Source organism: Podarcis pityusensis (assembly GCF_964106645.2).
Source record: "Podarcis pityusensis genome assembly, chromosome: 14".
Taxonomy (NCBI): domain Eukaryota; kingdom Metazoa; phylum Chordata; class Lepidosauria; order Squamata; family Lacertidae; genus Podarcis; species Podarcis pityusensis.
The window spans coordinates 47,419,451-47,447,366 of record NC_138039.1 but is presented as its reverse complement, the minus strand read 5'-3'; the positions used below and the strand labels follow the sequence as shown (position 1 = coordinate 47,447,366).

The 27,916-nt window shown below is 44.0% G+C and overlaps 2 protein-coding genes across 6 annotated transcripts; both read left to right on the top strand.

The window, feature by feature from the left end:
- Positions 1-815: 815 nt before the first annotated feature.
- Positions 816-14,122, top strand: PYGO1 (pygopus family PHD finger 1). 5 transcript variants are annotated; one of them, XR_013979532.1, is made up of 4 exons: positions 816-967; positions 2,863-2,948; positions 4,185-5,511; positions 13,962-14,122. XR_013979532.1 is itself a non-coding variant. In XM_080981469.1 (4 exons), exons 1-3 carry the CDS (start codon positions 916-918, stop codon positions 5,298-5,300), a joined length of 1,254 nt encoding a protein of 417 aa, XP_080837595.1. In that variant the 5' UTR covers positions 816-915; the 3' UTR covers positions 5,301-5,342; positions 13,962-14,122. The 5 variants fall into 5 exon arrangements, 2 of the variants coding, with proteins under 2 accessions (XP_080837595.1, XP_080837594.1); XR_013979533.1 differs by having other exon boundaries at positions 4,185-6,849; positions 6,906-14,122; XR_013979534.1 differs by having other exon boundaries at positions 4,185-13,610.
- Positions 14,123-16,121: 1,999 nt separating this feature from the next.
- DNAAF4 (dynein axonemal assembly factor 4) lies at positions 16,122-27,590 on the top strand. The gene is made up of 9 exons (XM_080981471.1): positions 16,122-16,300; positions 18,052-18,199; positions 20,014-20,147; positions 20,975-21,203; positions 21,968-22,113; positions 23,249-23,358; positions 23,648-23,801; positions 25,373-25,478; positions 27,234-27,590. Exons 1-9 carry the CDS (start codon positions 16,178-16,180, stop codon positions 27,332-27,334), a joined length of 1,251 nt encoding a protein of 416 aa, XP_080837597.1. The 5' UTR covers positions 16,122-16,177; the 3' UTR covers positions 27,335-27,590.
- Positions 27,591-27,916: the final 326 nt, after the last annotated feature.

Below are 27,916 nucleotides of genomic sequence, written 5' to 3'. Positions count from 1 at the left end.
ATGTCATCACACATTTACGAGCGTCTCACAAGCATGGCCAATTTGAATGAAGGAAATTCTCACTGAACTCAGAGAATTGAATCCTGGGATCATGGAGATCTATTCAGTCTGGATCAACTACTGCATCTCCAGTCAGCCCAAGTGCGTCTACTTTACACTTGTCTCCCAGCGCTGCTAAAGTGACAATTAATTATAGAACACGCCCAAATCTTATTTTGGTGTTCAGGGACATAAAACCTTTGTAGTTCAGGGAGATGTGCACGTTCCTTTTTTGACAAAGTGTTTCCAACTTCTTGGAACTAGCAAGCGACTTGAGCAGCATTCTCGGGAGGGACAGAGGAAGCGGGCGCCCCCCACGGAGCTCAGGCTCTCCGGGAAGACAAGGGCGGGCAGCTGCTTGGCAGGATTTGAGGCTGGGGCCGGTAGTCGCACACCTCGGCCCTTCGGACACGTTTCCTCCGGTGCCAAGTCCTCGGGCCGACCCCTCCGTTCCTCCTCCAGCGATTCCCGCAGAGCGCCAGAGGCCGAGCCCCTGCCCCGAGGAGCTTGCAAGAAGCCGCTGCTCGACTCCCCGGGCGGGGAAACCTGCCTCCTCCAGAGCCGAAGGAGGAACAGCAGCAGCGGGCGGCGTGCACACGCCTCTGGGCGACACGTGGAGTCCCGGGATGGGCCGGTAGCGCGGCCGCCTCTGCCTCCTTCCTGCGGAGGGCGTCGCGGCGGCCCCTCCGGGCCCAGCCAGGCCGCGGGCGGAGCTGCCCGGCGAGCTCCCTCCCTTCTCCCCCGCCGGGGGTCTCCACGCAAGGGCGGCGGCTGCTGCGGCTCCCGCTCCCCGCTGCCGCCCCACGCCGGGCCCTCTCGCCGCCGCCGCCTCCGCTCCTGCTGCCTGGCGGGGCCTGGAGCGATGCTTCGCCGGTGATGTCCGCGGAACACGAGAAGGACCCCGCCGCGGCGCTCAAGAGGCCCCGAGGTGGGAAGGAGCGGCCGCGCGAGGCCCCGGCCCGGAGGCGGCGGTGACGGCGCCCTCGCCTCGCCTGGCCGCCGCCGCCGGGAGAGCGGGGCGGCCTCTCTTCCCTCCGGCCGGGCCAGGCCAGGGAAGCCTCCCGGGCCCTTGGCGAGCCCCTCTCCGGCCGCCTCCTGGCTCTCCAGCCCCCGAAGGGGCGCCTCGGCCCCGCCGTGCCTTCTGCGGGAGGAGGGGGGCCTTCCCTCCCAAGGGTTCTCGGAGGGGCTCCTCGGACGCCTCGGCAGGGCTGGTGCCTGGGCGGCAGGGGGAGGACAAAGCGGGGGGCGGCGGGGCCCCGGGGTTGCTGGTTGGGGGTTGGTTGTTTGCCGTGTGCCTGAGAAAGGGCCCCGTCCTTCTTGGGAGATGCACCCATTCAGACACTCGTAGGCCTCAAGGGTCATTGCCAGGGAAGGGCGCTGAGAGAGAGGGAGAACACAGATCGGCACGCGGTCCGATTCCGACAACCGTCCAGCAAGCCCGGGAGCATTCCTGAGGCACCTTGAATGGAGAAGGGTCGGGAGCTCGGCACACAGGCAGCAGGGACTGCTGTGGTGGTTTTTTTTTGCAAAGCTTCGAACTACCTTGCTAAAGGCAAAACATCTTAAGGCTGCTACTATGCTGAATTTTTGGAATGAAAAGGGAATGACTTGTCTCAGCTGCATTCCAGTCTTCTTCCTCCTCCTTCTTTGCTGATCACTCATAGAAGAGTAAGATTGTCTTCCATAAACACGGTTTTAACAATGAGTCCGTAAGTGACTGTGGAAGTCAATTCTGGGCCCACACGTCCTTCCACAGTGGGGACATTGGTTCCCTGGTGGGAGTTGATCACGGTGTGGATTTGCCAATCTTAGCATGTTTCTCCCTTGCGTTCTGAGTTTGAGTGTCTTCAAAGTCCATGACACCTTTGGTAAAGGCTGTTCTCCAACTGGAGCGCTCCCAGTTTATACTACATTTTTTAAGATTTGCCTTGAGACAGTCTTTAAACCTCTTTTGTTGACCCCCAGCATTACGCTTTCCATTTTTAAGTTCGGAATAGAGTAGTTGCTTTGGAAGACAATAATCAGTGTAGGTCTTAAAGCTCCCTAATCACTAATTGTCATCACTAATTGAGATCACTAATTGTCATCACTTGCTGAAGCCTTCATTTAACTTGGGGCCACAAGATTCTCAGCGTACCAAAGAGAACAGTCATTTTTGGATGTTTCCTTCACCTTAGAGAGTTGTGTCTTAATTGCAAAGTTCCAAGTCTTGTCTGTTTCCAATTTCTCACTGTGCTACATATTCACATACAGTGGAACCTTGGTTTGCAACCGTTTTGGATTACAACCGTTTTGGATTACAACCACGTCAAACCCTGAAGTGTGTGTCCGTTTTTTTTGGATTACAACCCTTTTTTTTTTTTTTAGGCCCCATTGGCAAAAGCGTGTCTTGGGTTACAACCTGTTTTGGTTTACAACCGGACCTCCGGAGTGGATTATGGTTGTAAACCAAGGTATCACTGTATTTTTGTACATCCTCCCAGTAGCTTAACCATATAATTCTGAAGGCATGTAGTTGGCTAGAATCTACCCAAAACAGAACACAGCACCCATATAAGTGAGAGAGAGGTATGTTTCAATCCATAGGAGAAGACACAGTTGATGCCCAGCTGTGAAATAAAAGACTGGTTACTAGTAACATATCTTAAGTTATGTGAAGTACTGTATCTTAGTCCGATTGCAGAAATTCTCTGTACTGCCATTTCTCTGGACAGCAATGCTAAGTAAATGCATGTTACATAGACACATATTGAACAGCTCGACTTGCCTGCACAATCCATAATCTTGTCAAAAAGTTAACTACATAACAGTATAATCTTATAGGTGGTGACGGTGGATTGGATGGGTTAGGAGGCCCAGGTGTGCAGCTTGGCAGTCCAGATAAGAAAAAGCGCAAGTCAAATGTTCAGGTAAGCTGCCTTGTGCCTCTTCCCTTTGGCTGGAAAATCTAAACTCGCCTGACTCTTCCCCTGTGGGGGTTCCTATCTCTTTCCTTAAAAAAAAAATTTAAATATAATTTTCATTTATATACATTACAACAATAGTTCAGCAATAATTCTAACATTTCAAACCTTGACTTCCTTCCCCTCTATCTGTGTTTCCTTATATTTATTTTCACATTCTCTGCATACTCTAAATGATATTAACTTATTCTTTTAATCATCTGTTTTCATATATATTTTTGGAACTGCAGGTTTTTACAATAATCCTGCCAATGTCTTAATCTGTTTACAGTTTATTTGTAAATATTCAACAAACCATTTCCATTCCTTTATAAAAAATTTAGCATCTTGATATCTTATTCTTCCGATAAGCTTCACTATTTCTACATAGTCTATTAGTTTCAGTATCCATTCTTCTTTCATCAGGACATCTTCCCATTTTGAGGCAAATAACATTCTTGCAGCTGTAGTTGCATACATAAATAAATTTCTATACTGTGTAGGTAGTTCTGATCCTATAAGAAGGATTCCCAAGAAAAAAGCTTTCCCAGTAAGCTTTAACCTTATTACAAGACCACCACATGTGAAAAAATGTACCTTCTTTCTCTTTACATTTCCATCACTTAATTCACTTTTGATTTATACATTTTTGCAAGTCAGCTAAGTGTTAAATACCATCTATATAACATTTTCATATAATTTTCTCTTATACCATAGCCTGCTGTAAATTTTATGTCCGTATTCCACAATTGCTCCCATGCTTCCATTTCTATGTTATGACCAATATCTATTGCCCAGTGTATCATTATACATTTTAGACATCACTTTAACATGACAGTCTAACAGATCTCTCTCTAATTGTGATAATTGTATTTAACACTTAGTCGACTTGCAAAAATGTATTGGCTGGAAAGGACCAAGGTTTGAGGTGATGACCAATATGTGACCGGCCTTGTATGTGAGTACTATGGTCCTCTTGAAAGGGAGTTTGTGCAGGCAGCAGCTGCAGGAGTGGGCATACTATGAAGAATGGAAAGACTAATGCTTTTGCAGTGGAGGAATCCTAAATGGATTCTGAGGCCAGCAACCCACCTTTGTAACAGACACAGATGTTTCATTTCATGAGATGAGGGGATCCTCAGGTTTGGCCTTCTCTTCTGTTGGAATTCCAAGTAATCTTGATTTCTGATTTAACATTTCCAGGGGTCATCCTTTCCTCCACCATCTGAATATGCGCCTCCACCAAATCCCAGCTCTGATCACCTTGTAGCTGCAAATCCGTTTGATGACAACTACAACAATCTTTCTTACAAGCCGTTGCCATTGGGGAACCCATATTTTGCCAATCCCAGCTACCCAGGCTTTGGAGGCTACAACACGTTCAGGATGCCACCGCAGATGGTTCCCAGGATGTCCTCACCATACGGTGCTACTTACCCACTTAGAAACCAGCCACACCCATTTCCCCAGAACCCAGTGGGAATGGTCTACAACCGGCCTCAACCAATTAACTTTGGGCCACATGAAAATGTGTCTTTTGGAAACCAGCCATCCTATAACAGTAACATGAATCAGAATGTTGGCATGTCCGGCCAACACTTCAGGCCGAACCCTGGTGAGAATTTTGGTCACATTCCTTCACAGAACACAACACAGATGTCACCCCATGACATGCCATTGCACTTTGGACCTGGCAGCAACCCCAATTTCAACAATTCCCAGATGGAGTCAAACCATTCTTTCTTTCCCTCGCCAAACAATTACAACCAGGCAAAGCCTTTGCAAAAGCAAGGTGCAAATAAGCACAACCACCCCCCGCCACAACATCATCTGCACGGCCCAGAGGACACTGCGAACTCAGGAAACACAGATATAAAGACTGTGAATCGAAATAACCCAGCAAACCAGGAGAGCATCCCTTCTAAAAATGTTGAAAATCTGAACAGCAATCATGCGAATGGGGCTCAGAACAAGCCCCGGCTCCCCAGCCGAGGTCCAGCTGAAGGAGGCAGCTCTGAGAAGGGCAGCAAAATGCCCCTACACCCTGGTCAGCATGGTCACGCCGCCTCTGAGCCAGTCTATCCTTGTGGGATTTGTACCCACGAAGTGAACGATGACCAGGATGCCATCTTGTGTGAAGCTTCTTGTCAAAAATGGTTTCATCGGATCTGCACAGGCATGACGGAATCTGCCTACGGACTGCTCACTGCAGAAGCATCGGCAGTGTGGGGCTGTGACACCTGCATGGCGGACAAGGATGTTCAGCTGATGCGCACCAGAGAAACAGCTGGGCCACTAGTGTTGAATGCTGATGCGTGATGCCCATCCTGGTTCCTTCAGATACTCAACTGGCTGCCATTTGTACAGTGTTTCCTTTTTCAGTCATGGGTGGGCTTTGTTTGCTTTCTTTTGAGCAATTGGTCTTCACTTTCTGCCCAAGTGCATTAAGATTTTACCAGGAGAACTTCTATCAAATGCTCAACTGACGATTAAGTGCCAATATGGCTTTACTCACATGGAAAGTTTGGGGGTATGTAAACATCTGCCTTTGTGGATCACTTTGCCCAGGGCTATTCCACTTGGCAGTGTTGGAGGAACCATATACTGATTTATCTTTTGAGTACATGGTAGTTAATTCTGTCCTCTGTTTGGGAGCCTTTCTTAAGTTCTGAAGGTTGAGGGCATGACACAGGGAGAAGGATCAAGCAATATTTATTTTAAAATGATCACCAGGAATGTCAAACTATTTGTATAAGTAGCTGAAAACCTCAAGTCATATTAACCTCCTTTTCACATTTTGATTTAGCTTGCTCTTTCAGAACATATTGGTGAGCTTTGAAGATAAGGACAGGTCCATTTTTAGTGAATTCTGAAGACTTACTCAGTGGGCATCTCTTTAATGGTCTTTAGCAGCCTGTTTCCAAACACATTTACTCAGCAAGAACTCTTGTAGTTTTCATTGGCCAAGTGAGCATCAATAAGACTAAGTGCATAAAAGCTCAGCAGGCCTGAATGTTTTTTTTCTTCCCTTTTTTCAAAAAGGGATTGAGGTTTGTATGTCTGTGATATTAATACACACTCACCCTTTCCAAGACCCATCATGTCCTCCGCAATGGCATTGCAAGACCATGAACTGTGATGCTGCCATCCCAGTGTTGGCTGTCTTGGAACTCCATTGTGGTGCTAGATTAGAGTTCTGGGCTCTTTAGACCTTTTTGTGTGATGAATGTAATCCAGATAAATTTGCTAGTATGGTAAATTGTTCAAGTCCCACTGTCCTCAGAGGGACTTGACTTATTAAGCATGCTAACTTTTCTTTGGCTTGGGAATGTGCATTTGGTTCCACATGGACTCACTCTGGTGCCTGCTGTACAGAATTTACTGTTGCACATAGGCAGCCTCTGTGTCTCCCTTTTTCCTGCCCTCAATCACAGCTAGCTTGCACATTTGGCTTTGTTTGTAACTCTTGCTTTAGTGTGATTTTGTGTCCGCTCAGCTGCTCTTTGCAGTGCTTGCTTTCCCATACAGTTCAGGGTCTGCCCTGGGACCCTGGCTGCTCGCTCAGATGTCCACTGCCATCGCTTGCTCCTTCCTCTGCTGCTTGCAGTTGAGCTTCTCAGCTCTGCTGCTGTTTTTGTTTTGCTTCTGGCTGTGTTCTTGAAAACTGCTTGTCTTTGGAGGGTATAATGTCTCCCTCCGGGGAAGGGAAGGTCACGCCCAGCATTTTTCTCCTCTACTCGCCCCAGTGTAACTGCCTTTGGGAATTTGATACAGTAGATCAGGTGCAAAGACCAGAGTGCAGGGCACAAACAATAGCCCGGGTTTCCCAACTCTTTAATATCTAAAGCCTGTCTGGAAAAGACCTTAGGTCAGTGTTTTTCTCCATTACAAAAAGTCTTTTTTCACTTCCGTGGGAACCCCAAGCTCTTCCAGCACATTGCGGCTTCACTGATCTCCTCTAAAGTGAGGTTTACAGGGCACATGAATTTCTGAATAATGCTGGAGGAATGAGCAGCTGTTGCAGCTATGGATGGTTGGTGGAAATTCTACTGCGTTTTAGCCTCATTTTTTTCTCATTAAAATAATACTAATACTAATAATAATAATAATAATAATATATTTGTACCCCACCCATCTGGCTGGGTTTCCCCAGCCATTCTGAGTGCCTCCCAACAGAATATTAAAAACATGATAAAAGATCAAACATTAAAAACTTCCCTAAACAAGGTTGCTTTCAGATGTCTTCTAAAAGTCAGATAGTTGTTTCTTTCCTTGACATCTGATGGGAGGGCGTTGCACAGGAAGGGTGCACTACTGAGAAGGCCCTCCACCTGGTTCCCTGTAACTTGGCTTCTCGCAGTGAGGGAACCAGCAGAAGGCCGTCGGAGCTGGACCTCAGTGTCTGGGCTGAACGATGGGGGTGGAGACACTCCACACAGGCAGCCTGAGGGGCCCACAAAGGATATCTGCGGGCAGAACTGTACATGCTCTGTTGGCATGCCTTGTTTGAATTATAATTCCCCAAGGCCTTTGATGTTTGAATTAGATGAATTTAACCTTGTAGCCCATCTAGAGAAGAGTCAGTCCTCTGTGGGCTGTACCCAACCCACACTTCTCTGTTTAAACCAGGCATAGGCAAAATCGGCCCTCCAGGTGTTTTGGGACAACTCCCATCATCACTGACCACTGGTCCTGTTAGCTAGGAATGAGCTAGCCACTGTGATCAACGCAACGGTCACCTCCAGACTGGATTATTGTAACTCTCTCTATGTGGGGCTGCCCTTGAGACTGACCCAGAAACTCCAGCGGGTGCAGAATGCCGCGGCGAGACTCCTTACAGGCTCCTCACTGCGGGATCACATTCACCCGGTGCTGTACCAGCAGCACTGGCTCCTGGTGGAGTACAGGATCAGGTTTAAGGTGCTGGTTTTAACCTTTAAAGCCCTATACGGCCTAGGACCCTCGTACCCATGGGACCACCTCTCCTGGTATGTCCCACAGAGGACCTTACGGTCTTCAAACAAAAACATCTTGGAGGTCCCGGGCCACAGAGAGGTTAGGCTGGCCTCAACCAGAGCCAGGGCTTTTCGGCTGTGGCTCCGATCTGGTGGAACGCTCTGTCACAAGAGACCAGGGCCCTGCGGGACTTGACATCTTTCTGCAGGGCCTGCAAGACAGAGTTGTTCCACCAGGTCTTTGGCCAGGGCACAGCCTGACCCCCTCCTTTGGCAATCCTCACAAAACTCCAGCCCAATGGTTGCCATTAATCTGATTTGAATTGATTTTATAATGAAATGATTTTAGAATGCTGTATCATTTTACTGTTGTTAGCCGCTCTGAGCCCAGCTTCGGCTGGGGAGGGCGGGATATAAATAATAATAATAATAATAATAATAATAATTTATTATTATAGTCCCAAAACATCTGAAGGGCCGAGTTTGCCTACACTTAGTTTAACTGAAGCTTAAATCCAAGAACGGCTGCAGCAACCACAAAACTGACCGTGAAGCGGACAAATGCTGGCTCCCTTGGCCTGTAAAGCAAAATGAGCGCTGCAACCCCAGAGTCGTTCGCAACTGGACTTAACTGTCAGGGGTCCCTTTACCTTTACCTTTTAGTGTGCAGAAAATACTTCTAAGTTACAGTAAAATAAAAGTTGGTAGTCTTAACTAACATGGCTGAAAGCATGTGCATCTGGTCAGCTTGGAGGCATAGTGGAAAGAGAGAGTCTCCTTACAGGCAAAAGGAAAGAAAAAGGATTGTCTCATTTGTTACAGAGTTCCCTCCCAGCGGAGGCAAAGGAAGTGACCACACACAAGAGGGTTCTCTTTAGAAAATTCAAGAATTCTCTGTGCTTGTCTAGCAAAACATCCATTTGTGATTTTGACTGTAAACCACACAGCTTCCCTCCCTCCTCAGCCCTGGGTTCTTGAGATCTTGTAACCTACAGGAGGCAGTGTGTGCTTCAGTCTAGTCCCCTCTTTGGGACCTCATGAGGCCTTTCTCCCAGCCTATCCTGCTGGGGCTGAGAGGCCTAGGTGGGCTGTCATTAGCCTGGCCTGTTAATGAGATTTTGAAATAAGGCAAGGGAGTTTTATTCCAGAGTAAGCTGCGATATAAATGAGCTCTGTGAGAGCTTGCGGGAGTTTGAATGCCAACTCTGCACTCTCATTAGTAGGGATTCTGAATTATCCAACCAAATTCCTCTTCACGGACTCTCCACCAAAGAATGGTCTTCCCTTTCGTAAGGCAAAGTTGAGATGTCAGAGGGGCTTGTACTTTCTCTCTGTTGTGGCCATGCACCAGCACACCCTGGAGGGTTCCAGCAAAATAGCAAAATATGTGTAACCTACTACCATTGCTGCTGCTGCTGCTGCTGCATTCTCAAGAGCATTCTCTTGGTAATTGCCATAGAGGAGCACCTGGGCTCTCTTGCATGTCTCATCATTTTATTGTTTGTACTGCATAGACCCTTGGGAAGTTCCAGTTTGAGTGAAAGAGGTGCATTCTTGTGCATAATGCCCATGTGACCGTTTTGAGGAGGGCTGCCTTTCTCTTCTTTCTTTGGAATGTGCTCTGCCAGTTGGAAAAATGTGTAGAGTAAAGAAAATTTGGGGTACTTGAGATACTTATGCGTTTGAGGTGCTTGCAATAGCTGTGGTCCCAGTGATGGCCTTTAACTCTAGAATCAGAGCAAGAGACCTCAAAGCTTAGAAGGTTTAGCTGGGACCACAACTAAACTTGAATCTCATTTGTCAACAATGTGCCTTATTCTGTGACCTCTGGGTTTGTTTCCCCATGATGAGTTGTGGTTCATCTTTTGACTCTTGGGTGAAAGTAGCCATGCCAGGAACAAGGAGTAGCCTGGTGGCTAGCCTTTGTGGACAACACATTTCTCTCAATGTGATGTCTTGCAGCCCTTCTAGAGCTCTTTCAAGGTGCTCACACACCCAACATGAACTTTCTGTTGTATTCGGTGTTGTGGAATGAGAATGTAAAGAAACACGTTTTGTGAGCCTTTCTCTTGAAAATGTTGTTTGTGTTTGTGGCTTTTGCCCAGCATTCTTTTATCACCCCAAACTAAGAGTAAATCAGTGTCATCATAAAACTAGAGCCCTGGAGTGCCTCCATCACTCTTTAGGCAGCTTTGCACACATGTGCTGGAAGGGGCAGCCTTGCCATAAGGTTATGAGGGTGCACAACTCAGGCAGTGAACGTTATACAGCAGTAGGGAACGTAAGCTGAGCCCTGCAGCTGGGTCAGACCAAAGGAGGCCAATCCAGTCCAGCATCCTGTTCTTTCAATGGCCAACCAGGTGCCTCTTCTGGGAAAGCCGTGAGCAGGACCTGAGCATAACAAGGTCATCAGAACTTATTGGTCAACACAACCTTCTCCTAGAATAAAAGTTATAAATGTCCCAAATGTCAGCCATTGGTAATCTTATTCTCCTCCAGGAATTTGCCTTTTTAAAGCTGTCCAACTTAGTGTCCATCACTACATCTTATGGCAGCAAATGCCACAGTTAGATTTAGGTGCTGTCACCTCAGCAACATGTTTGTAGAATCAATTTTTAACTCAGGTGCAGTCAACAGCAGGAGGCTTCTAACAGGAAGCCTTCATACTTATTAATAGGTAGCAACCATTCTGCAGTATCAGGAAAAAATAGAACATCTCATTTTATCTAGAAATAAGCAGAAATGCAGCTTAGCCAGAGAGGAGGATATATATAACTTCTGCTCCAACATTTGGTTGCTGCCATGGAATCCTGGAGAAGTGGCTTCTTGTTTCTGTGTAAAAAAGCAAGATGCTAGGCTTCGTGGTTCTGGAGAAAAGCAGCAACTGGCTATCTCTGCAAGGCAGACTTCCAGTGTGCAAGGTGCAGTGGTACTTCAGTTGCAGTGGTACTTTGAGAAGCAACTGAATCATTCTTTTCCAGCATGTGTCAAACAATTTGGAGTGATAGTACCCAACTGTTGCAAAAGACAAATCCAGGCCTAAACAGTGGGCTGGGTATGGAAATTAGTAAATATGTAAAGGCTTGTGCATCACAATTCGTTCTAGGTACTGATTTTGAGGTTTTCTTCATCTAGAATTTTGGGTAGAGGCTAGCACACTCTCATATGTCTCTCCCTTCTCCCATTCCCTGTGTTTTAATTAGCCAAAGCTTCTAAAACCTCTCTGAAATCTCTGGCAAATGAGCAACTTGGCAACCCATAAGCTGATGGGGTCAGATTCCACTGGGGTAGAATTCCAGTGCTGCAGACTGTGGGTTCAGTTTAGTGTTGGATCTGTGCCTCTGCAGCCTCTCTTGAAATAAAGAAAAGCTGGTTGTATGCCAGCAGTGCCCTGGTGAGTTGGGCCCTTTAGGCATTGGAGGAACAGTTTACTGGTCAGCAAAATGGGGATAATACTGGCAACAGTAGCTAGAGAAAAAGGTTTGAAGGTGCTTAAGTAGAAGACAGATGAGAAGTGTCTTATCAGAAAGGTCCCTTCTGCGTAGGCCATCTGGTTCAGCTTTCTCCCACCAGCTTTGCCTCTGGAGGGTCAACCACAATGTGTTCACTTAGGCAGAAGACAGGCGCACTGCAGATATATTTTGTCAAAGCACATGACTGGAGCCAGAAGGAAAGAAACAGCCTTCAGGGAGCCATTGCAGGGATTGGGTTGGACTCTGTGCTTCCAAAGCAAAGTCAGAAAAGATTATTCCGTATTATCTGTTGCACATTTTATACTTAAATATCAGCTGTCCTAAATTTATAAATGTCTAAGTTGGGTTAAAGTAGGGGTGACTAACCTGTGGCCCTTCAGATGTTATTGGACTCCAACTCCCATCACCATAATGCTGCTTGAGGCTGCTGAAGTGCCAATAACATCTGTAGTGCCATAGGTCAGCCGCCCTTGGTTAAAGAGACACCAATGGGTTCAAGAGCCAAGAAACCCACCTCTTGCGGAGTGTTGATTTATCCTTAAGTCGCGTGCAAGTTGGTCACTTGAATACCACAGCAGCAAGCATCAAACACTGGCATCTGGTTGGCCACTGAGAACAAGATGCTGGCTTAGGTGGGTCACCAGTTTGATCCAGCATCCCATTCTTCTCATGCTCTTAATTCCACAGAGAGAAGTTCCATATTTCTTAGTGCTTTCTCTGACCCACACATTTCCATAGCATCGGTTGACATATTTGCCTAGAGGCATTGCATAATGCAAAAGGAATATATAAGCTGGCTCACCTCTTCATCTCTTTTCTTCAAAGTGAAATAGATTAAGCTCTCTAAGTCTTTTGGAGATAAATTTCCTATCCCTGTGGTCATTTCGCTCCTTAGAATCATAGAATCGTAGAGTTGGAAGGGACCATGAGGGTCATCTAGTCCAACCCCCTGCCATGCAGGAATCTTTTGCCCAACGTGGGGCTCAAATCCACACCCCTGAGATTATGAGTCTCATGCTTTACCGAGCTATCCTTCTTTGTACTAAATTTACGTCAATTGAAGAACCCTCTAAATTATCTTTTAAAATATCTAATTTGACAACTATATCTTAAGATGGCAATGGATTCCAACTCTCCAGGTGCCAGCATTCCTGCCTCTCTCAGGCTGACTGTTTTGCAGGCATCTCAATAGACAACTCTCCCTCTTCTTGACTCCTATTCTCTGCCTGTGACTAATGATGGCTTTGAGTGCTGTGGGTTAATCTGTCTTCCAAGTGCTAGGATTCTGTTGCCCAGATCCAGTAAGGTGTGGCTTCACACAGAAAAGGATTCTGCCTACTAATTGTTGTCACCCCATGGCCGAGAGGAGACACACCTAGCATCTGGCAGCTTGGGTTGCACATGGAGGTCTGGCTCCAACCCAGCAGGTCCACGACCATCACTTGATCTGCTTTCCTCCAAGGCTGAAATTTGTCCTAAGCACTCAATCTTTCCCACAAGCTCTTAGGTTAGGGTGTATGAGACTACATTTAGCAATGCAGCTAATTATCTTAAAGCCCCGCAATAAAATATTGTAATTACTTGTGGGATTATTTCTCACATTTTTTAATTATAAGGGGAAATAATTTCATAAATGTTTTTGGCTTGATATTTTTTATTTTTTAAAATAAACTCTGAACTCTGACTATTTCCCATGTCATTTCAATCTAATAGTAACACTACCACGTCATGTTTAAAATATATGTACCCCTCTCTTTATATATAAATAATAGCCTTGCTTGCTAGTAAAAGTACATGTGACATTTTATACGTAGTTTGATCATGTGTTTTTTATGTTGTATGTGACTTAATGACAGTTTCATATTAAAACTAGTCTTTCCTTATGTACTGCTTACATATACCTGTTTTTGGGATATCAGTTCAGTACTTTTATACAATCTCAAATGTGTTCCACATTGGTGACATTTATTTTTGCAACAACTTTAAATGAAAACGAAATTAGAGCATGTCTGAAATAACACGTGCAGTAGAACTGTGGTGTGCGGCAAAGTTGATGTATGTAATTCAAATTGGAAACAAACGCCCAGACTTTGTCCATTATTATTCCTTTAGTTCAGCCTTCCCCAACAACGGGGACCCTCGAGATGTTTCTGGATTCCAGTTCCCACCATCATCCCTCAAGCCTGGTCATGCTGGCTGATGTGAGTTGTAGTTCAGTTGAATGTCTGGAGGGTACCAGGTTGGGGAAGGCTGCTTTAGTAAGAAATTTAATTACTATGTAATGCAAATGATTTCATATCATGGTGTGTGTTAAGCTACTCTATGACGTATAGGAACCATGTTTATGTCTCTGGATAGTTAGCTGGTCTTACATTACAAGCTGAGTTCTAGTAGATGATAGCAAGTGCATCAACCAGTGTAAATGCCTTAAGGCACACACAGAATTTGTGTCTGATCTAAATGGTTAAATGTTTCAATGTGCGATACTGAGAAATGGGTGCCCATTTGATTGCATTACCAAAATGACAATCCTATGTTTGTTTTTTCTTCAGGATGTTCATCATAAAAAAAGAAAAATGTGAGGGCACCATATCAGAATTTTAATTCACTGCTGGAATTGTTAATATTTCAATTCACTTTTCACAAAGTTGAAGACGGACAGAATTAAGTGCTTGTAAAATGAATGTTAATAAAGTCTTGTCAAAGTAACAAAGGAGAATGGAAGGTGTTCTGTTTGTGCATGAAGCACTGCATCACATACTTGCTTGTATTAGGAAGTCATTGCAATACCCCCAGTAATGCCACCTTTTGTCACATCTTAATTGATCATTGTTGTGAATCTGAAGAATCAGGATGAAAAGATTTTATCCTGTTTAATTCACAAACTGCTAGATTTGATGTTTACCTGACTGAAGTGGGTGCTTGCTGGAGTGGCAACCGTATGAAGTTTAGGGAAGCTTTTAATGTTTGATGTATTATGGTATTTTAATATTTTGTTGGAAGCCACCCAGAGTGGCTGGGGAAGCCCAGCCAGATGGGCGGGGTATAAATAAATTATTATTATTATTATTATTATTATTATTATTTCCCTGTAGGCAGCAACATCTCTGCCAGAAGTGGAAAATGAGTTGGAATACCTCTGTAGAGGTAGAATTCTTCTGTAGAGGCAATGAAGATGGGTCAAGGCACTCTGTAATCTTCATTGCTAACAAAGGCTGCAGTCCTGTGCACATTAACCTGAATGAAAGTCCCATCGAACATTGAGAGTTACTTCTGAGGAAGCCTTTAGGGTCCAGGTCACAAATTCAGTTGGCCTTGAGTTGGCTGTTACTGCTGGTTGAGCAACACTGGGATTAAAAAACAGAAATGCCCGTTGAGTCCAGCTGGATGTGGGATCTGCACTCATCCTTGCCCCGGGCTGCTCTCTCTGTGTCTTAATAGAAGGCATGAGCTGCCATATAGCTGAAGTTCAATGGGCAACTTACAGGGGTTAAAAAGGACTGCAGGTGGTCACTATGGCTGTGGATATAGCATTCATGATCATTTTAAAAACATTTTTATTGAGATGAGCATTTACCCATATAAGGAAAAATAGCATTAGTACAATAATGAAGCTAAAACAAATAACCAAATGAGCAGCTGCTGGATTATTGACAACAGGGCACAACATGGAATGATGATTAATGTCAATCAAGGGTAATACGTTAATATTGTTCATTCATACATTTGGACTCATTCAGCTGGGGAAGTGTTTCCAAGTGTGGAGATGGCCTATTAGCAATAAAACACGCAGGAGCTTTGTCAGGGGGGAAAGTAGCAACCCTGAAGGTTTCTGGAAGAACATTTTTGACTACTTTAGTTCTGGGAGTTTTGTTTTTGTTTCTCTTCTACCTAAAGCATGGGAGGTAAACTCTTTAAATAAACTGCACAGCTGCTCCTCCTGGCTACAATCAACCTGTCCCAGGCATTCTTATTTATAGCAACCAATCTATTTCGGGAGTTATACTTCAGAGGTTGAAGCCACTGTGATTTAACTTTGCCTGCAAATGGCAGGTGTCTCATGGTCGGAGTAGGGAGATATTTGATTTTCAGCCGTGCTTTTGATCTCGCTGATAACAAGTCTGGGTGGAAAGGATTTTCTAACTGCCCAGCACTTGGAAAATGCTGCTCCTGCTCTGGCCTCTATTCCAGTATTTTTCCAGTTGAAATGTATGCAAATGATCAATACTCTGGCCTGCATTTATCATGACATTTCTCTACTCCCCGCCAATCTATATATGATGATGCCTTTTCTCTGGGTGGGAGGGAAATGAAGGAAAAAGCAAACTATATTTGAACGCTTTCGCAATTCGGCAAAATAAATAAATGCCTCCTTTTCAGGGGCTGCATACTGGCAGACTGGAGTTTTTGTAGCGAATTTCGCTGTGCAATTTTGGGAGTGCAATTCCACGCAGCCCTGAACTCACTGGAGCAGCCCTGCGCGAGGGCACATGAGGTCTGCCCTGCTCCACAACCAACGGCCCGCCATTAAAAAAAAAGCTTGCACCCAGTGGCTCTCCTGTCCCCAACTGAGATCCACTTCGCCAGCGTGCAAGTGGCGGCTGAGAAGAGGCAGCTATAGAAGCGCCAGGAGGGAAGGCAGCGCGCACGCGCGACCGCCCGCCCGCCATCCTCCGGCTCCGTTCGCCGGAAGTGCTTCAGAGCTTCCTGGAAACCGTTGCCTAGCAGCGGCGATGCCGCCGCGGACGGGGCCCTTAGCAACGGGAGCATGCCGGTGTGGGTGCGCGACTACAGCTGGGAGCAAACGGCCGAGGCCGTCTACCTGGTCGTCCCCTGGAGGGCCGCCCCGCTCCGCCGCGACGGCATTTTCTGCGCCGAGCGATACCTCAAGGTCTGCGGTAGCCCGGGGGGGGGCAGGCAGGGCCTGGGGGTGGGGTGGCCCTCATGCGGCTGGGGGCCCTTGGCCAGGAAAGGAAAAGAAACAGTTGTTGTTGTTGTAGTAGTGACAGGGCAGAGGGCGCCTGTATGTGCCTGTTGTTGTTGTTTATTCGTTTAGTTGTGTCCGACTCTTCGTGACCCCCATGGACTAGAGCATGCCAGGCACTCCTGTCTTCCACTGCCTCCCGCAGTTTGGTCAGACTCATGTCTGTAGCTTCGAGAACACTGTCCAACCATCTCATCCTCTGTCGTCCCCTTCTCCTTGTGCCCTCCAGCTTTCCCAACATCAGGGTCTTTTCCAGGGAGTCTTCTCTTCTCATGAGGTGGCCAAAGTATTGGAGCCTCAGCTTCACGATCTGTCCTTCCAGGGAGCACTCAGGGCTGATTTCCTTCAGAATGGAGAGGTTTGATCTTCTTGCAGTCCATGGGCCTCTCAAGAGTCTCCTCCAGCACCATAATTCAAAAGCATCAATTCTTCGGCGATCAGCCTTCTTTACGGTCCAGCTCTCACTTCCATACATCACTACTGGGAAAACCATAGCTTTTACTATACGGACCTTTGTTGGCAAGGTGATGTCTCTGCTTTTTAAGATGCTGTCAAGGTTTGTCATTGCTTTTCTCCCAAGAAGCAGGCATCTTTTAATTTCGTGACTGCTGTCCCCATCTGCAGTGATCATGGAGCCCAAGAAAGTACAATCTCTCACTGCCTCCATTTCTTCCCCTTCTATTTGCCAGGAGGTGATGGGACCAGTGGCCATGATCTTCGTTTTTTTGATGTTGAGCTTCAGACCATATTTTGCGCTCTCCTCTTTCACCCTCATTAAAAGGTTCTTTAATTCCTCCTCACTTTCTGCCATCAAGGTTGTGTCATCTGCATATCTGAGGTTGCTGATATTTCTTCCCGCGATCTTAGTTCTGGCTTGGGATTCATCCAGCCCAGCCTTTTGCATGATGACTTCTGCATATAAGTTAAATAAGCAGGGAGAGAATATATGTATGTGTCTACTCAGAAGTAAATCCCAGCGAGGTTTGCCCTCATCAGGCCCACGTAGGTCTTGCAACCTTAAGCTAGTGTTGCTGCTCTTTAAGGTAGAATCATAGAATTGTGAAGTTGGAAGGGACCCTGAGGGTCATCTAGTCCAGCCCTCTGCAACACTGGAATTCTGATCGGATCTCCCCTTCTTGTTTAAGTGCTTTTCTTTAAAGGAGCCACAGAGGGATGCCTCAATCTGGATCGAAAGAGCAGCACTGGGGGTGGGGTGGGGGTGTTACTGGGTTGTTGTCTTTATTTTGATTGCATATGTTGTGTTTTTTAGGTCGATCTTTTTTGTGAACCGCCTGAGACCTCCGGGTACAGGGCGGTATATAAATTCAATAAATAGTAATAACAATAACACAGGAGTATGCAGCTATGCCATATGGGGATCAAACCTGCAACCTTGGCGTTATCAGCACCACACTCTAACCAGGCTGACAAATGAGTTGGGGCCTAGCAGGTTCGGGGCAAATATAACGTGTAAATGTTTTGGGATACATATTATTATTATTATTTATTTATTTATTGCATTTAGAGCATTTATATCCCACCTTTCCTTCAAGCAGCTAAAGTTGGTGTGAAGCTTTGACTTGTGCCCCCAGCGTGCTGCCCAAGTGTGTTTCTTAAATGCAAGCATATTCATGTTGATTTCTAAATGTTCTTCTTAGGTAAATTCTCCTCCGTTTCTATTTGAAGCCATTCTCTATGCTCCTATAGATGATGTCCGCAGTACTGCCAAAATCGAGAATGGCTCAGTTTTCTTCACCCTCTATAAAAAAGAAGCGGCCATGTGGGAATCCCTCATTATGGAAAATGGTGAGTTTTCCATTGGGTTGGTCTTAAACAAACCTTTGCTGACCTTCCTGCAGTATATTATTAAATTATATTATATTATATTATATTATATTATATTATATTATATTATATTATTAATTTTCTTTGCCACATATATGCATCACCATACTTATTATATATTAGCACTCACAATTCCTAACATTTTATATCTGATTTAACTAAAGCTTAACAAGTGATGTGATGCCCAGATACAGCAATCAACCTGGTTTTTGTCTTACATACAATCATAACTTTTCATTTAGCAATAACCCTTATTTTTTACTATATTCAGTAAAGTTAATCCAGTTTGCCATAAAGTTGTCTTGTCTTTGTTTCCTAATTTTAATAAAGTGTGTTAGTCTAGTGATTAGGGCAAACCCCTTTCCATGGGCGTAGCTAAGGGGGGGTGGGGGGGCAGATGCCCCTCTCCCTAGATTCACAAATATTTTTGAAAAGCATTGAAAGTTGTTGTCTGATGTAGAGCTGTATATATCCTTTAGAACATCCACATTTCTTGCCAAGGCTTTACAGATTTGTGTAATAAAACTTAAAGGGGGAATGGGAAATTATTTTTCCTGTAAAGGTCGGGGAGTAGAAATGTAAACCACTATTATTAGCAGTCTTCTTGTTATTATTATTTTTATGTGTGTAATGGCTGCTCGCTAAACACAATAAATTGAACTGAACTAAACTCAATTATCTGAGGTTCTGCCCCCCCCCCGCCCCCAGCAGAAGCTTGTCCCCTGCAATGTCCTGTTTATAGGGTATTTTTACCCATGATTTCCTAAAAAAACTCAACAACTTTGGCTGCACCTCCCCCCCCCAAAAAAAATCCTGGCTACACCCATGCCCCCTTCCTTTGTCAACTCATCTTTTTAACAAATGATGCAGTCAGCAGTCTCCACTTCCCCACATATTGATTGGACTCAAGGCAGCTTACAGATAAATACAAGAACTGTTAAAACATAGAAAAAAACAATCATTTAAAAAAATTAAACATAAAGAGTTTTAGCTGCTCTTGCCATATAAGAAACACCGGTTCTAGTAGACTTTCATATCACACAGTCCCTTTTACATGACTTTTTATTTTTATCCAATATTTCTTTGCCATATCACATTCCTGCCACATGTGGAACAAGTCACCCTTCTTTTAAAATATGTGGGCAGCATTGTGTTTTACCTTGCCACCCATGGTTTATGTGTGCTGCTGGTGGCAGAAACTAAACTAATCACATTGGTAAACTGCTCTGTGTAAACTGGTTATCTTCATAATTTGGCAATGGATGAGAGGCCAAACAGTTTGATCCAAAAGCCAGAAGCAGCATTATAAAATTGGGAAGTAAGAGTGAGCTAAAATGTCAAGCTGCGGTGATAACCCCTCCAGGCAGTGCTGCAAAGGCAAAGAGGGGTGGGTAAGTAGTAATTAATTTGTCCCCAGAAGGGTTTAGTTTGCAAGGAGACCTAGGCTCCTCCCCATGGATTGCTTACTGCTTCAGGGGGCATGATCTTTAGGTCCTCTTCTTGCCACTACTGTCCAGGGAGAACAATTCAGTTCCCAGCTCCTTGGCTGCAGCTTTGTCACTGGAAGTCTCTTTTCCCCTTCCTTCCTGCTGTTGGATGAGGGGATGGAAGGAGTTGCCCAATCAGCAGTGTTTGGCTTGCCTTACTGCCCCACGAAGAACAGTGCCTGAATATCACTGCAGCTGACACAGTTTCAGAATCTCTCATTTCTCATACCTCAATTGTATTATCACACCTATTGATCTTTTAATTGATATTGGAATGGTTCTCTTCAGGGGACAAGGGAGAAATGCAGAGAATCCGAGAGGATGCTGTGCGCAAAGCACAAGAAGATGCAAAATCAGAAGCAGAAGCAAAAGCTGCTCAGAAACGAGAGCGCAGCAAGTTTGCTGTGGAGGCCACAATTAAGGTAAATCAGGTGCTGCCTGAGTCATCCTTACGAGCAGAAAACAGGATTGCAAATAATGGATAACCAATATTATACCTACTGACAATATTATGAAGGTAAAGGTAAAGGGACCCCTGACCATTAGGTCCAGTCATGGCCGACTCGGGTTGCGGCGCTCATCTCGCTTTATTGGCTGAGGGAGCCGGCGTACAGCTTCCGGGTTGTGTGGCCAGCATGACTAAGCCGCTTCTGGCGAACCAGAGCAGCGCACTGAAACGCCGTTTACCTTCCCACCGGAGCGGTACCTATTTATCTACTTGCACTTTGACGTGCTTTCGAACTGCTAAGTTGGCAGGAGCAGGGATCGAGCAACGGGAGCTCACCCCGTTGCGGGGATTCGAACCGCGACCTTCTGATCAGCAAGTCCTAGGCTCTGTGGTTTAACCCACAGCGCCACCCGCGTCCCTTATTATATTATAATATTATACCTACTGACAATATCTTCAGATGCTACAGTTTGCATTGCAGCCTCAAAGTTAACATGGGTGGAAGCTACACACATATTAAAAACACTGTGAAAATGCTTTCTTTAAAAATGTTTTGAAAAATGCATTGAATTTGGCATATCACATTCTTGCCATGTGTGGAACAAGTCACCCTTCTTTTTTATATATATGGGCAGCAGTGTGTTTTACCTTTGCTGGGTATCCAGCAAAAGTAATGTGCTATATCCTCCACCCCCTCCTTCATAAGAGTTACTATGTTGAATATAAGAGATAAGTCATTAAAGACTTTGTACCTTAAAAGTAGTTGTAGTGCAGCGTTTGACGGTTCTGCAATTCAATCAGCTAGAAGATGCGGAAAGAGAAAGGATAGAGATGCTGAAAGAAAAGGAGCGGAAAAAAGCCACTGAGGAGATTGAGAAATGGAAAGAGCAGAACGAGAAACAAAAGAAGATTCATTTTTGTCAGCCACATCAGGAACACAGAAAAACCCCAGAGCAAAGCAAGCAAGAGAATAAAAGGAAAGTGAAATCTTCAAGTAGAGGAACATCCAAGTCAAGTACATCTACAGGAGGTAAAATGTTCTTGCTGTGTTCAAAACAAACTAAACATTTTAACCTTCCACTGCTTTTGGCTTGTGAAACCATTTCTAATCTGTCTTCACCCTAGTATCCGGGCTCAGCATTATTGCTCCATTTTTTATTTTAGCTGCTTTTATTCCTTGCTAAAGTATCAGCACAGTACTTTCCTCATTTGTGGCATCTCCTGGTGGTCCTAGGACTTTACAGTATTGACAGTACACAATAGGTTATCTGTAATTGGTTTTATATGTTCTCCATGATTATTTGTTGTTTATATTTTATATAAGGCCCAGTTGCCTTTTTGGCTTTTTTTTAAAAAAATGATTTAAATTATGAGATAAATTATCTAAAAGTGTTCCCATCCTGAGAGTTAGCTTGCCTGTTAGTGTTTCCCCTGAGGTCTTTTTCTTCCTTCTCAGTGGCTTGCACCATCAGATGCACATGTGCTGGTGTGCTTCTTTGGGCCTTCAGGATCCCACCAGGCACTACCCCCAGGATATTGGATGCTCTAATCATAGCAAATGCCAAATGTTTATCTCAGCAGTGGTGATACAAATAACGAGACGTTTTACATGCAGCTTCAGCCCTGTTAGTTTTAAATAATCTGTACTTGTATCATCCTGCCAACGCCTGCCAAATAAAGGTTAGAAAGAGGAAACCTATTTAGATCTGTGCTCAAGACTCTTCTTTTCCCTCCCTGGTTGCTGTGAACTGATACATTGAAAAATTAATTCATTATGTATCCTGATTATTGCAGATACAATTTCTGGAAATATGTTTTCAGAGAAGCTGAAGGAAGAATCTATCCCTGCTCCGCGATCTGCCAGTAGCATTGAAATAAAATTCACCCCTCGCGTCTTTCCTACAGCTCTCAGAGAATCCAGGATTCCAGAAGAGGAGGAGGTAGGGAGACCCAGCTGCTCTGCTGTGGCTTCAATGCATGCTGAGGAGCTGCAGTTGTAGAGTGGGGCGTGGGGGTGGGCAGGCCTCCGGCATTATTTTAACTACTTTAGAAAAAAGAATCTGGATAGACAATCCCACACGTAGAAAGCAAAAAATAAAGGTACTTTGAAAAGGTCACAAAGTGATGTGGACTTTAAATGGAGGGAGAGGATTTGTCCTACTGGTTGCTAATGATGTCATAGATACTGTCCAGTAGGAGCCAGTGACACTTCTTCAGTCATGTTCCTCACAGCAATTGAAACTGCAATGTCTGGGCTAGCTGCAGGCAGGAAAGCATGTTCTCCTGTCAGTGAAATGTTGGCAATGAAATAGCCCCACAACACACATGGCAAATTGAGGGAAGACTTCAGCCATTGAGAATTAACTGTGCACTTATGATGTTGTAAACCGATGGTCTGGAAAGGCCTGTATGCCATTAATTCAGAGGGCAGTAGAAGCAGGCTGTAAACAAAGGGAAAGGAGAGTGTTTTTTTGTGGAATGTGGTTTTCTTTATGAATGTGTGCATGTACTGCTATGACTTGTAAAAGTAAGCAGTGCCTGTCCACCAGAAGGGATTATGACAATGACCCTTACCACAGATTAGAGCAAAGGTAATGCACAAACACTGCAGAGAAACTGTAGGCAATGCTTCTCTGGAGGTACTGATTTTCTATCACAAAAGACACAAGCAAACAAGCCTGAGTTAACTGAAAGTTATCAACAGCCATTGGCCATAATAACTCAGTGGAACTTTCCATGCGCAGAGGCACCCTTCCTCCATAAATTGGTTGCTGAAGGGGAAAGCAAATGACAAGGGAGAGGGTTGGTTCCAGGCCCTGCCTGTGGGCTCCCCAGAACTACTTGGTCTGCCACTGTGGGAAGGATGTTGAGCTAGGTGGACCCACCTTGACCTGATCAATTTGGGCTCTTCTGGCATTCTAAATCTGGAACCCTTTGGAAGTCAAATGCCAATACACTTGGTGTTCAGTATTGTTGCCATACACTGGCATATTCACTTGCATTTGCTAAATAGGGCAATTGAATATACTTGTACTGTTTTAGGCACAAAGCACTGCACATATCTTTTATTCACAGTGGCTATGTAAGCAAGCAGAGGCTCGCAGAATCATAAATTCAGACATTGCTGAGCTAGAAGATTTAAAAGAAGAGGAGAAGAATCCAGATTGGTTGAAAGACAAAGGAAAGTGCGTTTGGATGTTGCTTCAAAGGATGTGTAAAATCACTTTTATCTCATATGTAATAATGGTTTGCTGTTTATGGGGGAAAGGGAATGAAGTAGCAACAAGTTGGATGGGCAGTGTATGTGTGTTTGTGGTTCAGTGCAGGCTTTTGCGATTCTTCTCAAGCTCTGCCAGAATGGCAACAATTATGAATCCCGGTGGGAGTCCTAGAAGTAAAATTTAGTTGGATACAACCCTTAGTCCTTTTGGAAATGTAATAACTAGACTATTCTGTATACTCTTATCTTTTTAGTAAAATGTTTGCAACAGGAAATTATCTTGCTGCTGTCAGTGCCTATAATTTGGCAATTCGTATCAGTAATAAGATTCCAACATTGTACTTGAATCGAGCTGCCTGCCACCTTAAGCTGAGAAATCTACACAAGGCGATTGAAGATTCCTCAAAGGTATTTGCTTTTATCAAAGCTTTCAGGTCTGTAGCAAAACTCTGTATCACATTCATTTGTCACCCTACTGCGACTATACAAGCCTTACAGTATCATGTGCAATACTGTTATTGTTTAACACCGAGTAATTATAATTTCATCAAATATCAACATTTCCCAAAATTGACACCTAACAAAATGAAATTCTGTAAAAATCTGTTGTGCCATCATCTAGGTTAGCTGGAACTTTATTAGAATTTGCTGTCTGCCATAGATTTTTGTTTGTTTGTTTCATGAGAATATTTGTAAGCTGACTTGAGTGCCTCTTGGGGCTATAAAGCAGGATATAAAATATATATAATAAAATTGGCTGATGCCACTGTGTTAGGATTACAAAACGGTTGGGTTCAAGGGCAAGTTCATGCTCTCCCTCCCCCCCCCTTCTTTGTGTGTGTCACTCGTAAGGGTGTATGTGCACTATGCAGCTGTCAACTGATAAGCCTGGTTTTGCTACTTTAAGTAAGGGTCTGATACTGTCCTTGCCTGCAGCCTGTAGTAGTTTCCTTACCAGTCTACTTACTGCCCTCTTTTATTATTATAATCTGCTAATTTATATGCCTCTTAATGGCCACATGACTTCTAAGTGGTTTACAAAATATGAAAACTAATTGTGCAATGTTGTTAAAATGCAGTAAAATACACCATTATTAAAATACATATTAAAATAATCTCAGTAAAAATGTCAAAATATAAATGGCTGTAGCTCAGTAGTGGAGCATCTGCCTTGCATGCAAAACCAGCATGAGAACCATCGTGATGTGGTTAGAGTATTGGACCAGGGGGTGAATCCTCACTTGGCCATGACCCTTACTGGATGGCCTTGGACCAGTCACTGCCTCTCAGCCCAATCTACTTCACAGGGTTGTTGTGGGGGTTAAATGAGGAGGAGAACCATGTACACTATCTTGAGTTCCTTGGAGGAAAAGGTGGCATATGAATGATGATGGTGGTGGTGAAGAAGAATAGGACCCATGTTCAGTTCTTGGTGGCATCTGCAGGTAGGGCTGAGAGAGACCCCTGCCTGAAACTCGTGAGAGCTCTGGAGAGCTGCTTCCAGTCAGTGTCAATAATGCTGAGCTAGATAGACCGATGGTCTGACTCAGTATAAAGCAGCTTCCTTTTCTATAGTGAAAATATACAGTAAAACAGTTGGGCAGTTAAAGCAAGAGAGCTGCGGTCTGTGCCCATTTGTGCACCAGGTAGCAATATGTTGTAGCTGCTGCCAGTGCCGGATTTACATAAAAGCTAAACAAGCTATAGCTTAGGGCCTCTAATTGTGATATTGATTAAAAAAAATAAAAAATACAGATACCCACTAAGACTTCAGACACCTCAGCCAAGGCTCAGCTTGTTTTGTTTGTGCTCCAGGGTGGTCCAGCAGAGAGGTACTTGACATGTTTGTGTCTCTGCAAATGAAGGCAAGGAACCTGATAGATTTGAAAACAAATGCTGGCAAATGCATGTGTGAGTCGTACACTGTCTTCAAGGGACAGCTAAGCTGACTTCCAAGCTTGTGTGTTTTATTTTTCAAGGCCCTGGAATTACTGACTCCTCCTGTTCCTGACAATGCTAATGCTAGAGTGAAAGCTCATGTGAGGCGTGGGGCAGCATTCTGCGGACTGGAATTGTATGCTGAAGGTAAAGGAAAGATACATGCTGAAGATAACATTCCTGCATTTGTTGGGATTTATTGTATGATATGAACAAGACTTTGTTAATCTGTACTTTTTATTTTGCTTGTTCATCCAGAAAGTTAAATCTTTTAAAATTTTAGTTTTGTTTTATTTACGGAGATGGGATGATGCAAGGCATTCGCCCGACTCAAAATAGACCTAATGACATCAACGGACTTAATGAACTTCTGCCCATTGATTATTTCAGTAGGTCCACTTTGAATTATTTGCATCACCCACAGTCTGTTAACACACTGTTACCCGCAACCAATAGAAACAAAACCACAAAAGTGGTTTTTTCTACAAGTACTATTCCTGTTAGATGAAATATTTAAGTATATTGGACAGTGTGTTGCATTGGAACACTTTATTTTCTAAACTAGCTTTCTTTGCCCAATGTAAAAGTGAACAGAAAAGTCTTCTGTATCTTTCTTTCCTTTTCCAAGTAGTTTCTCTCTTTGTAAATATATTTGTTTGCTACCTTGTTTCCTTTAGCTTTACTGTTCATCTAATTTGGAGCTTGACAAAATGCTTCCTTACTTCAATCTGCTTTCATCATTTCTGGCACCTCTAGATTTCTGTAGTAAAATAATTGGTATGTTTTGCCTTCAGCTGTATTTTCCTTGTCCAGTACATTTCCCCAAAGAAAATTATGTAATACTTCTCCCTAAATTTCTGGGAATTGGAAGGTGAGCAGCCATTATGTCCCACTTCTCCCCTCCAATGTAGCACAAAGTAACTCAAAAGACAAGGCACCAAAACACCCATTTCCCTGTTTATTCACTCCATGCAGGTGCTTTTGAGAAAAAAGAAATGCACAGCTTCTCAGCCTACTACACATAACCATAGTTTTATCAGTGACTCAGCACAGTCGTGTTCCTGTTGTCAATATCTAGAAATCTAACTTGCAGTTCTGCAAAGTACTGGTTTTTTATGGGTGGCTGCAGGGAGCCTTTGGGTTCCGAGTCAAACCTGAAGAGCAGGCATTGCTTGTATTCTGTTTTAGAGATTTCCTTGCCTGTAAATACCATTGTTTATTAAAGGAAAATCTGTCCGTCTGTTTCCCAGGTCTTGCTGGTATAAAGACTTTATGCTAAAGGAAGTATAGAATAGCAACAATAAAGTAGGGTACTACCAATGGCCTCTAAAAATGTCCCTGCTAGGCCATGTTATAGGACTAAGAAGCACATTCTGTATTGGTCAGCAAGACAATCTAACTCCTAGCCAGGCAGCAGCAGGGTGTAATGAAGTGGTAGAGCCAGGGCTGCATCCCCATTGCTCACATTATCCAGGAAAGATGGTGGAGGGGGGTACAAATGGTAGAACCAGTGGATCTCAGGGCCACCAACTTAGCCCTTTCCCATACCTCCATTTGGGGGCTTTGGGGATCCCACAGGCAGAAGAGGGGCTTTGGATTGCAGCCCAGGGCTATAATCCAGGGATGGGGAACTCCAGATGTTGTTGGATTCCCAATTCTTAGTAGTCCCACTAGCGTGGCCAGTTGTCAAGGATAGTAGGCTGTCCAGCAGCATCTGGAGGGCCATAGGTTCTTCACCCCCAGTGCAATCCTATACATACAGTACTTACCTGTGATTAAACCCCTTTGAACACAGGACTTACTTGTAAGTCAATATGCACAAAAGTAGATGCTTCTTCTAATTCTACTTTATAGTATGTTGCTGCCATTGTATGATTAAAATGCATGCTAAATTAACCCTAGGTCTCCAAGATTATATTGCTGCTCTCAGGATTGAGCCCACAAACAAAAATGTAGAAGATGATGCTGAGAAGATTCGACGCATAATTCAAGGAAATGAATGATTCATGGAGGTGGAGAATGCAAATTTGGTGATCAGCTATCATGTCCATGCTAGTAATGTTGATACTTATCCTTGGAAGATATTTTGTTGGTGTATTAAATAAGTAGTTGGATATTCCTCTTCTTTAGCTCAAGTATAGTAGTTAACAAATATGGTGACATTTGAGGGCCTTTATAAGAATAAAATATAAAAATGCTTTCTTAAACTTAGAACACATATTTTCTTATCTTGCACAATAAACAAATAGAAAAGCCTAACTTTGCTTAAGTTTGGATTTGTTTTAAAACTTGGGAAAAATAATTTGTAGTGTTAGATCATATTGCATAATTTATGAAATATGATGTCACAATTCATAAGGTGATAGAATTAATAGCAACTAGTCTACATAGCTTTTCAATGATAAGAGGTACAGTCAAATACTCCCTTGAAGAAAACCTCACCAAAAATACATGCCACTTCTATTTATTTCTAAAAATCAAATTATAATGTGCAATATGTAAGATATACTGTAATCAAAGCCTATTTGTTCTTCTGTAAAAATCCATAACCAAACATTTTTGAAAGGTTTAATCAGAAAAATGTA

Coding starts and splice junctions, on each gene's coding strand:
- PYGO1 (XM_080981469.1), top strand. CDS start 916: ATGTCCGCGGAACACGAGAAGGACCCCGCCGCGGCGCTCAAGAGGCCC. Junction 968..2,862: donor GGCGCTCAAGAGGCCCCGAG/GTGGGAAGGAGC, acceptor ATAATCTTATAG/GTGGTGACGGTGGATTGGAT. Junction 2,949..4,184: donor AGCGCAAGTCAAATGTTCAG/GTAAGCTGCCTT, acceptor TAACATTTCCAG/GGGTCATCCTTTCCTCCACC.
- DNAAF4 (XM_080981471.1), top strand. CDS start 16,178: ATGCCGGTGTGGGTGCGCGACTACAGCTGGGAGCAAACGGCCGAGGCC. Junction 16,301..18,051: donor GCGCCGAGCGATACCTCAAG/GTCTGCGGTAGC, acceptor TGTTCTTCTTAG/GTAAATTCTCCTCCGTTTCT. Junction 22,114..23,248: donor GGATTCCAGAAGAGGAGGAG/GTAGGGAGACCC, acceptor TTTTATTCACAG/TGGCTATGTAAGCAAGCAGA.